At 33.7% G+C, this 14,737-nt stretch overlaps 1 protein-coding gene across 10 annotated transcripts in view; it reads left to right on the top strand.

Annotated features, from left to right (window-relative positions):
• DMD (dystrophin) overlaps nt 1–14,737 on the top strand; it is a 1,179,964-nt gene that overhangs the window by 511,844 nt on the left and 653,383 nt on the right. For all 10 annotated transcript variants that reach the window (XM_032100882.1, XM_032100878.1, XM_032100881.1 and 7 more), the window contains 5 exons: nt 6,263–6,408; nt 7,366–7,578; nt 9,948–10,061; nt 11,192–11,347; nt 13,713–13,883. In XM_032100882.1, coding sequence (XP_031956773.1) covers nt 6,263–6,408; nt 7,366–7,578; nt 9,948–10,061; nt 11,192–11,347; nt 13,713–13,883 — 800 coding nt within the window. The remainder of the gene's footprint in view (nt 1–6,262; nt 6,409–7,365; nt 7,579–9,947; nt 10,062–11,191; nt 11,348–13,712; nt 13,884–14,737) is intronic.

Here is a 14,737-nt window from a genome sequence, read left to right as displayed (position 1 = left end):
AGAAACAACTCTCTGGAGGTGGTAACATTGAACAGATTGGGGTAAGTCTCCTGAAGTGTGAGAGAAGTCTCTAGATCAATATTTCATGGAGCCCTGGACAGGTGTTGCTATTTTACGTAGCTGCTCTGCATCATGGGTGCTTCATCTCAAATGGTTCAGCTGTCAGGATGAGATTGTTTTATCCCATACAGTACATAGCCATAGTGGTGTTTTAGGTGAGCATTTTATTCAGAAACAGTTTTATCCAAAGTTCTAATTTCCTTTCATAACTGCTGTAGATGTGACTGAACGTGGATGGGATAGTTCTGCTTATTGCTATTTCAGGATAGTCTTATGAATGAAAAATGTAGAACAAAAACAAACCAACCTGAATCCAAAGCATAAAAATTTGGCTCTTTGAGACTGAATTTCTTCTTCTTTCTTTGATGACTACTTTTCTTGTGTTTTACAGATGAGCTATATCCTGTGTCTTTTTTCTGGCCTTACTTTAATAGAAAATGTTGACATTTTGTTATACTATTTTAATTATTTCCATCTTTTATTTACATAAATTATTTGTAAATAATTATTTCCTACAGATGGAAAAGTTTCCTGAGGACTGAATGATGTTTTTGCGGATCAGTATTTGAATTTTTTTTTTCTTTCCTGCACATAAAACCAACATGTGTTTAAAAAGATTTTTCCTTTTTGATTCATCATTATGGTTTCTTTTTATGTTAAAAAGATATTTACTTTTCACCATCATAAGAGGTTTGGTTATTTTGTGAGGGGGTATTTTGGGGGTTTTGTTAATGTTCTATTGCTTCATTATCTTTTCTGATGGATAAGGGTATTTAGCTGTTCTGTTTTTCAAGATAATTTTTCCCTCATAAACAGTTTCCTCTAACTGTGGGGGTTTTCTCCCTCAAATATTTTTTGTTTGGTCAGGTTTTGATTGTGTTTTTTTGAGAGTGATGGTAGTTTTGGTTTGGGGTTTTTTTCAAACATTCAGGAGTGCTTAGTAGTTTCTCTGTTCTGCACAGTAGATTTATCAATAAAATAATACTAAAGATTAACTCAGATTTTCTTACATGTTTTTTCTCCTTGATTTGATTAGCATTTCCAGTTATAAGACCTAATTTAAATTCTGAAACCTATTTGGTTAGGTTTTTTCATTATTTTGTAGTGCTGTTTCTGAAAGAGGTACAACCTCATAAAATATTAAGAAATATGGCCCCATTTTTCTCACTTTATAGAATGTCTGTATATCCGTAGGTTGTTTTGATGTGATGTATCCAGCATTCCAGCTCTCTCTTCTCCCCAAATACATTTAGAGTAATGTCTAGAATACTGGTATATAGAAAAAAATCAAGGTCAGAGCTTAAAACTGTTCAGTAATCTACACAAGGGAGTGAAATGGACAATGCTGGCAATAATTCGAATAGTGTTATTTCCCAAGGAAAATCTTAGATTTTGTAGTGCCCTGGTGAAAAAGGAGAGTTTATACTTTACATTTACTTGTCTTGAAATTAACTGCTGCTATGTCAGAGAGATTTCTAGGGAGCAGCCTGGTCAGCCTCCCATTCCTCCTGAGCCCAGGGAGAGCTGACAGTCAGTGTCAGGTAAGTGAATACTCCCTGGTTCAAACTTCCTCCTGGGTGGCAGCTGATTCATTCCAGTACTGCTCTGGCTCTGTGACTGAACTAAATTCCATAAAGGTGCTTCTGCTTTTCAGTCCTGCTGCACTGAACTGTTATCCAGGCATGGCCTTGATTGAGATACATGTTCTCATCAAGATACATGTTCTTTAGAGGGAAATTGCAAAGTCGCTAGATTTTTAGAAAGTAACTAAATATAAAAAATGTCTTTTGTCACAGGTAAAATTAAAAGTATCAGGATAGAGGTGGCAAAGAAAAAGTTATATTTATTTCCATTTTTCTCTGCTTCATAAATTTATGCACTGTGCTTTCCTTTCAATTTCTAATTCTACCTTTGCAGGATCAGTAATTCCCAAAGGTGAAGTCATCATTGTCATCATTGCTGTTGTTATTATTAATGATGAATTATTCATCTGATTCAAATGATGTTTCTTCTGTTTATTTCAGGAAGTACTTTAGAAAGTTTTTGCCTTCTATATCATGACAGAATTCTTTAGACTTTTTATTTACCCATGCCATGCTTATGATTATTTTGCATGCACATCATTATTCTCTCTAATCCATTAATACAGTATCTTAAGAGTGTTGGATTGCATAGAGCTCATGCAATTCGAACTTGGCATAATTTTATAAGATAATAAACTACAATAACTGTAACAGTATGATGACCATTTGGAGTTTTAGTCTGTAATTATTCTCCTTTGGTTCAAACTTTGAACTGCTAACTAATTTTGATGCTCCTAAGTACATTGGAACTGGGTTTTAAGTGGCAGTGAAATTGTAATTATACATAAAACAATCTTTCACAAATCATTGTATACTTGAGGAAGGAAAATTTTAAGCAAGTGTCCTGAAAACTCCATAACTATAAGTTTTCTTTAAGACCTGAACTATGATTTAGTAGTAAAAATATTCATTGCTGTTTGATTTTGAGGGATAAAATTTGCTTAACCTTCTTTAAATGTGTCTTTCAAGCTGAAGATACAGTTCAGATGTGTGTGAGAATTTATTGTTTTAATAAGTATCATGCAAGCAATTTCTTTTCCTTTTTTCCCATCCATTTCTGCTGGTAATAATTTTTTATGTAAATCAAGATCAAAAGGACAAAGCAGCCTGTGAAATGACTGTGTTTGAGATAATGTCCTCTACTCTTGTAGGTGATTTTATTTTCATTTTATTTATGAATATTTTTTATGGATGGGAAATAAAACCAGCAAAAAAATAGTTGTGTCTTTAAAAGATATTTACTGTTACAGTAGATCCTGTAGAACTGGGGAGGGGCTTCCCTGGGAGGGCAAGGCCAGGTTGGATGGGGCTTGAGCAACCTGATCTAGTGAAAGGTGTCCCTGCCCATGACAGGGGGTTGGAACTGGATGATCTTCTAGGTTCCTTCCAATCCAAACCAGTCTGTGATTCTATTATTCCCTCCTGTTTCTTTTAAGGGCTTTATAAAAAAGAGAGTTGGAAGTCTTAAATCACTTGCATAACATTGATCAAATATTAGACAAGACTCCTTATGATTCTGCTTTGAGACTTTCTGGTTAAAAATTTAGGAGAAGGGAATCACAGCGTTTATGAAGACGTCGGTATAAAGACCTTGATGAATTGGTTCAAATATTTGTATTACAAAATAAGCAAAACAAAGTTGTGAAAAAATCAGCCTGGTTTTAAATTGCATTTACTGCTGAAAAGATCTTTATTGGAAATACGTGAAGTTTAATCTTGTTAATTTATTTCAGGGAATAATTCTTTACTGAAATGGTCTCATAGATGATATTTATTGCTTTTCACGATGATGTGATGAACATTGGGATTTGTATTGACTGCAGGAGAAACACATTGCAACCTATCCAGTGTGATTTGATAGTTGTTGAGATAATTGTGTTCTCATTTCATTTCTGATTTGGGAAAATATTTTTGATTGAAAAATCTGGTCACAAAAAACAAGGAAAGCTGTGAGGAAAAACAAAAAAAAATATTTTAATTACTTGGAAAGCTATTTTCACATGTTTAGATACTTCTGTTTATTAGAAATATATCATAAACAAGTATCTATTTGAACATTCTTTTTCCAAATTTACAGACTTTCTCTAAAAGAAATATGCAAGTGCAAATGTATTTGCCTGTCAATTCTTGGGGGTTACAATATCAGTCACACCAAAATGCATTCCCTACAAGTGAAATGGATTAATACAAAAACTTTTTTCCCTTCTGGAATGGAAATTGTATTCAGATATTTCACAGTAACATATTTGTAATTTCCCTCTGATATTTTGTTACAGTTCTGTCATGGACCTAGTTTTCTGTGTCTAAACTAGGCCCATATTGAGGACCTACTATGTGTTTTTCATTGACAATTCATTTTTTTTTATATAATACAACAGAATCCATATTAATGCACTTTGCTTTATCGTGTGGACTTTAGCTCATAAATATTAGTATCACAAAGCAAATTTTAGGTTAAAAAGAAACAGGTCTTGAATGTGGGTTTTTGTTACTAGCATGGGGAATTTAGAGATTCATACTGCCCACAGAGAGGCCATAAATGGATTAGATTATTTAGACAGTTATAACTGGGTAATGTGAATCCCACTGTAGGAATTTGACTGAATTCTCATCATTGACATCACGTGCTGCTAAAATAATAAAGGCTCTTAAGTGCCATCCTAAAAGTTAATCTTCTTCCATGTGAATGAAAATGCTGACACATTGTCTATCTTAAAAAAAAAAAAAAAGGAAAAAAAATAAGAAAAGTTTTTCACTATTACTAATCTGTAGTAATCTGGAAAAGTAAAATGGGTAAACGATGGTTTCACGCACAAATATGCTTTTAAAAATTAATATTTAATAACCAAATTGTGAAGACACTAGTTTGATTAAATCAATATCTATTATCCCATTTTAAGTCTTATTTTGTCCAACCAAACATATTAGAAAACACAACTCATTACAATTGAATGAAATGTTTGCAGTGTTTGGATAGTTTTAGAATTTTTAATATTACTGGCAAACTTGCAGGATAAGACTTTGATGCAATTTGGTGGAGTTTGCAATAGCGGTTTTCACCTGTTCTGAGGTCCTCTTCAGTACTACCAAAAATAGCTGTTATTTTATTTAAATGCCTGAAGTATACATTTGTCATAAGATTTGTTTTTCATTTAAAGGGGAAAATAACTTAGAGAAGTCAAACATTGCATCATAATACTGAATTCCATTTCATTTTTCTAAATAAAGCTACAGTTAAGAGTTGTATAACTCTTTAACATATTTGAGCTGCTGAAATAATATCTCCATTCACTTGGAGTGAAGAATTTAAATGTATGTTCTATTCTGAAGTGGAAATTGTTTGGATTAAATGAATCAAAGACAATACAAATTTCACTAAGGAAAGAAAAGATTTAAAATGTTATTGGATGAGGTGGAAAATGTTTGGGTTTGTGTTTCCAAGAATATATTACTATTGCTTTCTGTGTACAAAAATACATCACAAGGGAAGAAATTCTTGTCTTTCCTGCTACTAAGTCCTATCTTTTGTAAATCCCCAGATATATGTCATAAATCAGATCAGCCAAGTCTTTTATGAGGAACGTTTGCCATACAATGTGCATACTCCACAAGAGAGATTGTCCTGATTTTAGTATGTTATGATATCTAACTGAAAATGTATTTTTTTTCACATAGCGTTCTATTGATCAACTAAAAAATTAGGTTAAAATCTGAAGTACATTCTGCCAACCATCTGTATGATGTAAGCAATCTTGCACTTAAAAACTTTAACTATGTTGTTTGTCAAAACTGCTTTTTGGAGAGCTGGATTATTTTTCAGTACATTTCTTTGTGATGCACGAAAGATGGAGGAGGATACAGGAGATACAAATGGGTGTAACTTTTTTTGAGCTGTTCATTATTATGTACAAGTTGGAAATGTTTCAGTCCCAACCAGCCATGCTATTTGTCTGTACATTTTTCAGTGAGTATAGAGGCAACTGTTGTTGATGGCAGAGGGAATGTCTCTGCTAATGAGTTGCTCATGTGTGTGCCAGATGTTGTCTAGTTGCAGCAGCTGTAATGTTGGCACAATAAGCAGAGTTCAATAAAATTCAACTTTATTGTAGAAGGAAGATTAATTTTCTAAGCTTTTAACAGATGTTTTAAATGGAATATTTTACTTGAACAGAGACGTTGAACACATAAACATGGGCCATAAAAGGGAACCCCAGTTCTTAATACATTTCTGAAATTAGATTTTAGGTTAAGTACAATGGTTTGTCTGTTGATCTCTGAACAGACGTATTTAAAATAGTTGTCTTGGCCATATAAGATGTCTTCTGACCTATAATAACAAGGTCAAATGACACACAACTCATAAAATGGCAGATAAATGTCAAACACATTAGAATGAATGTGTTTATTTTTCAAAATATTTTTGTTTCCAAAATTATTTTTATAATTCTGCTACATACTGGACCTTTTGCAATTTCTTGCCAAACAGCCATAGGCTTCAATAAGGCTTGGTCTTTTATCAAGTGTCTTCTGTCAGCAAACCAAATAGTGAAGCAAAAAATTGTTTTATTTCCTTCCTTCCTTCCTTTATTTCCTTCCTTTTTTTTCCCCATTGAATGTAGTTTTTGACAGTTTGCCTCCTGCACACTACAAGGAGACAATGAACACTATACTTGTGTGGATGCAGCAGTCAGAAACTAAACTCTCCGTGCCTCAGGTTGCAGTTGCTGAATATGAAATCATGGAGCAGAGGCTCAGGGAGTTCAAGGTGAGTGATCAAGCTGCGGGCATGAATGTCCCCACTGAGAAGTTTAGAACAGAACTCTGAGTTGGTACATGAATCTGCTGAAGCCTGTGGATCTTGAGTAAATAATGCCTATTTGGGTTTTAGGCCAGGGCTTCAGGAAATGGTAGTTATTGATTATATTGATTCCTGAAGTTAAAGAATTTAAGGTGGTGTTCACCATTGAAAGCAATTTTATAAGATATTGAAAATGTTAAGGAAAACCCTTTTATGTCTCCATGGTATATAAAATACTCCTTAGATGATTGCTCTGGTAGTTAAATATAGATTTAGGCCATTTCATTTTCCAGGGCTGACTTGAAAACGATTCTGATTTTCAAAATGAAGCACTGTCTTTTGTCAGATTTCCTGTCAAATTTACAAGCAGTCACAAATGTGTAACAAATTTTGCCAGTGGGCATAAACCCTCCCTGTATCTCAATGTCTGATAGAGTTTCTACTCTTGGATGTCTAATGACCATATTGTTTGATGCACAGTCAGAAATAAAAAGTAGAATATAGAGAAAAAAAATAGATGAAGTAAATTTGGGATGAGAATTGCATAATTTTTGAGAAATTATAAAAAACTTTATATCACAGAATCAGTTCTCTTAAGTTTATTCTTTTTCTCCATGTTCTGTTTTTTTTCCCTGGTTCTTTTTAAAGTGTAATCAACAGGGCCATAGTAAATTCCTATCTCAAATTAATGAAATATATGTAGATCACATCTATTAACAAGTATAAATACCTCGGGTTATATTCTCAGTTCAACTAAAAAAATCCTACTTGCTATGTTGCATGAGAAAAACAACTCTAAATTGCTCAGTAAATTTTGCCTTTCCCTGTTTTAGCAAAGATGGCCTCTATGTCTTGCCTGTGTTTGTGAAACAAAGAGAATTGCCTAGCACATGTATCGGGATTCCATTTGCTTCTTATTCATAGGCTCTACAAAGTTCTCTGCAAGAGCAGCACAAAGGCCTGAATTATCTCAGCACAACTGTGGAAGACTTGTCCAGGAAAGCCCCTGCAGAAGTCAGTCAGAGCTACCGATCAGAGATTGAGGTGGTCCTTGGCCGCTGGAAGAAGCTCTCGGCACAGCTGGCGGAACATTGCCAGAAACTGGAGGAGCGAATGAGCAAACTCCAGCGATTCCAGGTTAATCAAACTATTTCAGCCTCAGCTTGTATGTGGTGGCTTGTTGCTATGGACTAGGACAGAACACATTTAGGTACTTCCAGAAATTAATACCAAAGTGAGATGATTAAAACAGTACAAAAAATGTATTTAAATGTCTGCTTGATTTTGATGGGTGCAAGATTTTACTTTGAATTCTGTTTTTGTGGCTATTTCTGCCTATGTTCTTTCAATAGCAAAAAAATTTAATTTCAGTAAAAATTGTAAATAATGTTCCTCTACTTCCTTTTTCAATGTATCTGAAGCACTTATCATGCATCTGAAGTAGCTGTACCATATTGACTTTAATGAACCCACTTACATAATTAAAGTCATCTGTAATATGGTAGGTAGTATCTTGGCATCAGTTTCCAGAAAGCAAAAGTGTATTTAAGGTATTTAGAATGGCAGCATTGGAACCTCACCTGGATGTCTGTAGGGCTGTTTCTCACTTTTTTCCTCCTCTCCTCTGTCTGTCTGACATTTTTGCCCTTTCTTAACTACGTTGTCACTGAGCATCACTAGCTCACCGTAGCATCAGCCATGTACTGTGGTGGTTCCACAGGAGGAAGCTGGAACTGCATCCAGCACAGGACAGCACCTGTCCTCTCCTCACAGATGCCACCCTACTCCCAAAACAGTGGCACATAAAAAAAGCAAGGCACTTTGCTTAAGAAATTCAAGATCTTGTCTTTTCCCTCCCTTCTCCCTCCTGTCTCTACTCCCACTCCTTTGTCAAATTTAGAGGTTTGCCCACTGCTCTTAAAAAGGTCCTGAACATCATGACCATGCTCTATAAAACACGCATTTTTAAATCTGTGTAAGCTGTGGATGCACACAAATTTTAGCCCTTATATTTATTCCTGAAATTCCTATGGTACACATCTAATATAAAAGTCATTGTCTTTTCAGCTTGTTGAATGAAATTTCATCCAGATTATTGTTTTAGCTGTTATAATTTATGAAATGCATCAGTATGGGATATGATGAAATCAGTGTTCATCAACAAAATGGATTTACAATCTGATTGAAAATGAGAGTCATACATTTGATCTTCATTGGTAGCTGGAGACTAATCTCTTTTTAAGTAAATCCCACCAGATCTATATTTTACCACATTAATGAACTATACTTAAAGTATTCTTGTAAAGGTATTAAAGGTTCATCATGAAATATGATTCTGAACTATTTTTACTGTTGGATAATGGAATGCACAGTAGATATTTCAACAGTGTTTTGGTAATCGCCATTCTGAAGTATACTGATAATTTTTGTATGATTAATTTTTTTAATTGATTTAATTTTCCATGGTAGACTGTTGTTTTTAAATATATCAGTCACATTAGGGAAATGTTCTCTTTGGTTACCTATCTCATAATTGTTACTAAGGCACGTTTGTGTACATTTTAGGAGAAAGTCTCTATTCTAATGTCCTTTTTGTGCTTTAATTCAGCTTTGCATTCAGCAAGTAATATCAATATCAATATGTATTTCATTGGTGATGAAAATACTTTGATGAAAAAGTGCTTTAAAATTTACTTTTAAATTTTTTGCCATATATATTTTTATTTTAATATGTGCATCTGTTCACATAAGATGGCATTTTAAGGTAATTTTAGGTGGTGTTTTTTGAATCTCATTCTACTTTTCAAGTTATTAGATTACCTATGTAATGTTGCCTGGACTAGTAGCATTCCCTCTTTCCAAGTATTTGATGTTCAGATTTTTTTATCAATTGCAAGAGTTAAGTAAAGACTATGAAAATAATGTCTCTATTCTAGTGTTAGAAACAGTAACTGAGAGACTCTGAAATGACTCATTGAGCCATTATATGATTTTAGTTTCTGAAGTGGATCTCTTTCAGTTACATTGTTTTTTTTTTCATTCTGAATAATGAGGGCATTTTTCTGTGTTGTGTTCTGGTAGAAAAATAGGCACTAGAGCATATAACTTCCAAAAGGAGTCTGAATATTAAATGGAAGCACAGAAGATTTGATAGGAGAGCCTGAATTAAATGCCAAATATGAGTAGTATGAAGCCATAGAAGGAACCAATGAACAAACATGCAGTATCTAAACACAAATGATATTTGTAAGGCATAAATTTGAGAGCCATAAAGTTGCCTACTCGTAGACACATTAAACTTGGTCAGAAGTGGTCAAAGTGCAGGTTAAAGTGTTGATGACAGTCCCAGGTAAAATTGGTTTTCCTTGTTTGCTGTGTTTGTATTTTCAGACAGCTCAATAATCTTGAAATTACATTGCAATGAGTTTAATTGTAGTGTCAGGATGAATTACACTCTTGCCAGTCAGGTTTTGTGTGATGCAATGAAATGTCGTTTTAATACACAGAATGACACTAAAACACTGAAGAAGTGGATGGCTGAAGTGGATGTTTTTCTGAAGGAGGAGTGGCCTGCCCTTGGAGACTCAGAAGCACTGGAAAAGCAGCTTGAGCAGTGTACAGTGAGTATTACCTGCCTGCTTGACAGTTACTCAATTACTTTCTATGAGATGAGCTTAAAACAGAAGTTACACAAATGATTACCGTTCCTAAAAATAGATTCATTTTTTAAGGGGATTGCCTTCTGCAGTATATTTGAACCTTTTGCATGTCCTCAGTTTGAAGGAAAATTCAGTTAAAAACATGAAAACTTTAATACCAGAAGGAGACAAACAGTGACAGTATTTTTATGTATTTATAGCAGGAGCAAAACATCAAATACAACAAATAATATGTAACTAGCCTCTAAAGTCAACTGTTTATTTACTTTGTTGAGTTCACGAATGTTGCTTATTTATTTTTTTAATCTCGATAATCTGTGCCAAAAAATCTTTTTCTGTATCTCTTACACGATTTACAAACTTTTCCGACTGTAACAAAAGAACTTGTAGGTATTCTGAGTTATATCCATTCTTTTTTCACTAAACTTACAAGTTCCAGATGCTATCCCAGTAGAGTTTTAAAGCATTGTGAAGTATTGGTACTTCCATCACATGGTTTACAAATTCTTCTTCCTGTCCCAACAGAGTGTGTTAGTGCAGTGAATCTTGTAATCCGTGATGGTCCCTGTCTATATGTTCAGTGGAATTTACAAGTTCTGTAAATGTTCTGGCAGGATGTGTAAATATTACGAAACATACACAGTGATCTTACAGAACTGCAAGTTCCTCATACTTTCTCTTAGCCATTATATAAATAAGAATTATCATTATTTTTCACTATTATAATGGAATGTTCTTTCAGAAATGTGAATAAAAGATCTATGTATTTTCATGTTTTCTTCAACCAACAGCAGGGAAGCATTTTAAGAGATATAATATATGTAATGTAACATTATGTAAGTATGTATTTACAGGGCATACATAACATTTAAAAATGACATAATTTTATTTGGTATAGAATAGCTTGCCGCATTAGAGCTGCTCATTTCTTTCTTGTTTCTTTTCATAGATAAGTCTGTTGATTGTACTCATTTGACTGGAGATCTGGACCCCAGACAATTCAGAATCTCATGTAGACACATTTTCATAGAGATAACATATTTAAAACTTTGTGTGAATGCTGCTTGCGTAATCTTTTGCTATTTCTTTAGGCTTTAGTAAATGATATCCAGACAATCCAGCCCAGTTTGAACAGTGTTAATGAGACTGGGGAGAAAATGAAGAGAGAAGCAGAGCCAGAATTTGCTTCCAGAATAGAGTCAGAGCTAAAGGATCTCAATGCTCAATGGGACCACATTTGCCAACAGGTACCAAGTCTCCTGCTGTGACTGGTTCTTTTGAAATTAATCATCAGGGTTATCATTGGCAGAATTTGTCCTTCTGTACATATGCAGTAGATACGAAGCTGAATTTAGATGTATTTATTAAACTAATATTTTACAGAGTGTAATTTAGCCTGTAGCAGTACATGTAAAGTATATTCATTTATATTATAAAACAGTACCTTATTATTTTTATGACAAAGTTACGTACTAATATATTAGATCTAACAGCAGTGTCATTTATGGCTCCTGCAAAAGTAGATTTCTGAAGGTGTTGTTTAGGCATTTGCCAAAACAGTCAAGTTCTGTATTTAGTTTTATGTTCTCTTACACATTGTTGTAATCTCTTGTTATTGCTCTGGATGAAAAAAGGCGTTAAAGCAGTGAAGGGTTCATAATTCAGTAACTCAGAATTAAGAGTATGTGCACATATGCATGTGTATAAATTAGTCTCCAGTAGTCACATGGAGTTGAGAGAATGGGGCATAATAGGAAAGGACAGCTCTTTTATTTTAATTAAAGACATTATTAATAATTTTGGAGAGTAAGGAAGCTAAAAATTACTATTATTTCACCGATGACATTTGGATTCTTATTTTTATGACAGTTCAAATAAGATTGTTCATGTTTTATTACCTTTAAATTTTTCCTACTTGCTTTTTCTCTTGTCTACCTTTATAACATATATTTTCATAACAGTAAAACTGTTACCTTTTAATGTGGTATATATTTTCTAAAATTTTTTATTATTCACTTTGTATGTGGAAAATAGTCTCTCTATATTTTTCTAATAAACATATTTTAAAATTTTGATCTTTGAAATCTGTAAGAGATTTTATTGATCCAGTTTTGTAGTCTTTCCCCTTTCACTACCATGGAGTATTTAATTCCATTTTTTTTGGTGATATTAATAAGTGGCATACTTTTGCACTTCTCTCACAGAAATTTCAAGTATTGCCTTACAAGTACAGAAGTCTGCCACAGTTTTATTCTGACTTCCCCAAAAATCTGTCTGTAATAATTTCATTCAATAAGAGGCACAGATTATTGCCTTTCAGTGGGCATTTCTAACAGAACTTCTTCAATCATAGATATTGAGTAGTCAATACAAAAATGAGTCTGGTCTGTCCAGGTTTCCTGAAAATATTTGGAAAAGTCAGCTTGGGTTGATATACATGCAGTTAATATGACTGAGATATGTTAATTGGCAATTGTCATTGACAATTCAGATACTCTTTTCAGGTGGAGGGAGATTACCTTCTCTTCTGGTGCTGAGGCTGAGGAAGAGACAATTTTGCAGAGCCACATAAAATTCGGCTTTTATACTCACTGATTGTTGCTCTATTTTGTTCTGTAAAACAACATTTATGTAGAACAGCATTTATGTTAAACAGCCAGTCCTCAAGGATGAGTAACAAACCAATAAAAGTCAGAAATTAAGACCAAATACTAAGAAAATTTCTCCTGATACTGCTGAAAATAATGTTTACTGAAGCAGCACCACAGAGCAGGATATTGGAGCAATAAGCTCTGCAAGCCCAACTCTGAGAAATGGCATCAGTACGACTTCCTATTTTTGATGCAAACTTCTTAATACTATTGGAAGATAGATCAATCAGGGACAATTTTGATAGGTTAATGGACAATGAATAGAATCAGAGAATGGTTTTAGATGGAGGTAATCTAAAATATTATCTAGTTTTTGTTTTATACATGAGCTATATAACACAATTATATGATCCCCACTTAGTGATTAGGAAATGATTTAACAGTAGTATTTTTCCCTTTAAGATAAATAGTTTCTTCCAATAGGAGGTTGGGGTTTTTTTCCTTACCTATTTTTAGGATATTCACCTTTCTGAGACATTCATTAATGACTTTATCAGCAGAAGGAAGATACGAATATTGCTTTATTCTCTAGTAAGTTGCATTCGAACTAGTTAGAAGGTCATCTGACTTCATAGCTCAAGAGGCTTTGGTTTCATCCTTGGATGCACTTTCAAAGTCTCCTGTGTTTATTCTTTTTACATCTCACAGAAAATAGTCCCTGGGAGATAGTTTTTTTTCCAGATTTTCTTTCTGATGACATGAGCATATGGTGCAGACTCTTGTTGTAGAATCATTACAAACTCATTCTGCACAGCCATGATTCGCTAAAAAAGGGTGTACACAAATCTAGTACTTTTTTGATTGTCTATTATTAATATCTACCTAATTACTTGTTAACATCTGCCTAATTTCAGCAATGTTATTATTATAGGATTTAATTTGATTATTTTCAGGCTAAAATATTGTCAGGTTTGTACAGTAGCTTTGCTTCAAGTACTATGTAATCTTTTCTTTCTTAAAGGCCTATGCTAAGAAGGCTGCATTAAAAGGTGGTTTGGATAAGACTGTGAGTCTCAGAAAGGATTTATCAGAGATGCATGAGTGGATAACACAAGCTGAGGAAGAATATCTGGAAAGAGATTTTGAGTATAAAACACCCGATGAGTTACAGAAAGCTGTTGAGGAACTGAAGGTAAAAGATTAATTAATTCCTTAAGCTGTGTTCAAAGTTTTTTTGAAGCTCTCATTGTAAAGAAAGGTCTACTCTTTCTTTTTAGAAAAGTGCCTTTTCAGATCTAGCAGCCTAAAGTTAAACGTAGCAGGTGGCTTGAAGTAATTTCTATCTGGAATATGCTAGGAGATATTTGATATTCCTCAACACCACACTGCTTTTTTTCCTCTTTGCTTTATTGGATATTTGATTTGGATGTAGCTTCAACATTCTTTTTACTTAAGGAGTAATTCCTAAAAATTGGGCATTAGCAGCAGTAGAATGAAATCAGTTTTATATCTTGTCTTTGCTTTAGAGTGAGCAGAAAAAAAAAATAGGACTTTAGGATGCATGTTGGTGTGTGCCATGTATGCATATTGTGTCTTTAATATAGGAGTATAGAAACAGCATATTTTGATTTCAATTAGTAAAGTTTCCTTCAGGTGGGATGAACATGGCCTTTGGACAAAAACACTAACTTGTGATACATGCTTAAATACACTTTTGCTGAGCCACTGGATGTGGGCTTAATTCTTATTTCAAAGGTGAATTGTTTGGTTTGTGCTATTCAGGAAGCCAGATAATAACCTGGTTGTCATTATATATATGGCTTTAACAATCTATCCAACACTTTGTTTTCAAACTCTTCATTTTCCATGGGTTTTTCCAGTGTTTGAGAGCTTCAGACCATGCAACTGATGGTCTCACTATTTACTGAAACAAATAATTTGCTGCCAGTCAGAATATGCATAATATATGGAAATTTATGGAACAACTTAATTGTAAGTGAGCTTGTGATTTTGCCATTAAATCTGGGTATGTGGATTTGTAGCAAA

The sequence above is a fragment of the Corvus moneduloides genome, chromosome 2, assembly GCF_009650955.1.
Source record: "Corvus moneduloides isolate bCorMon1 chromosome 2, bCorMon1.pri, whole genome shotgun sequence".
Classification (NCBI taxonomy): domain Eukaryota; kingdom Metazoa; phylum Chordata; class Aves; order Passeriformes; family Corvidae; genus Corvus; species Corvus moneduloides.
This window is presented reverse-complemented; position numbering and strand designations above follow the sequence as displayed.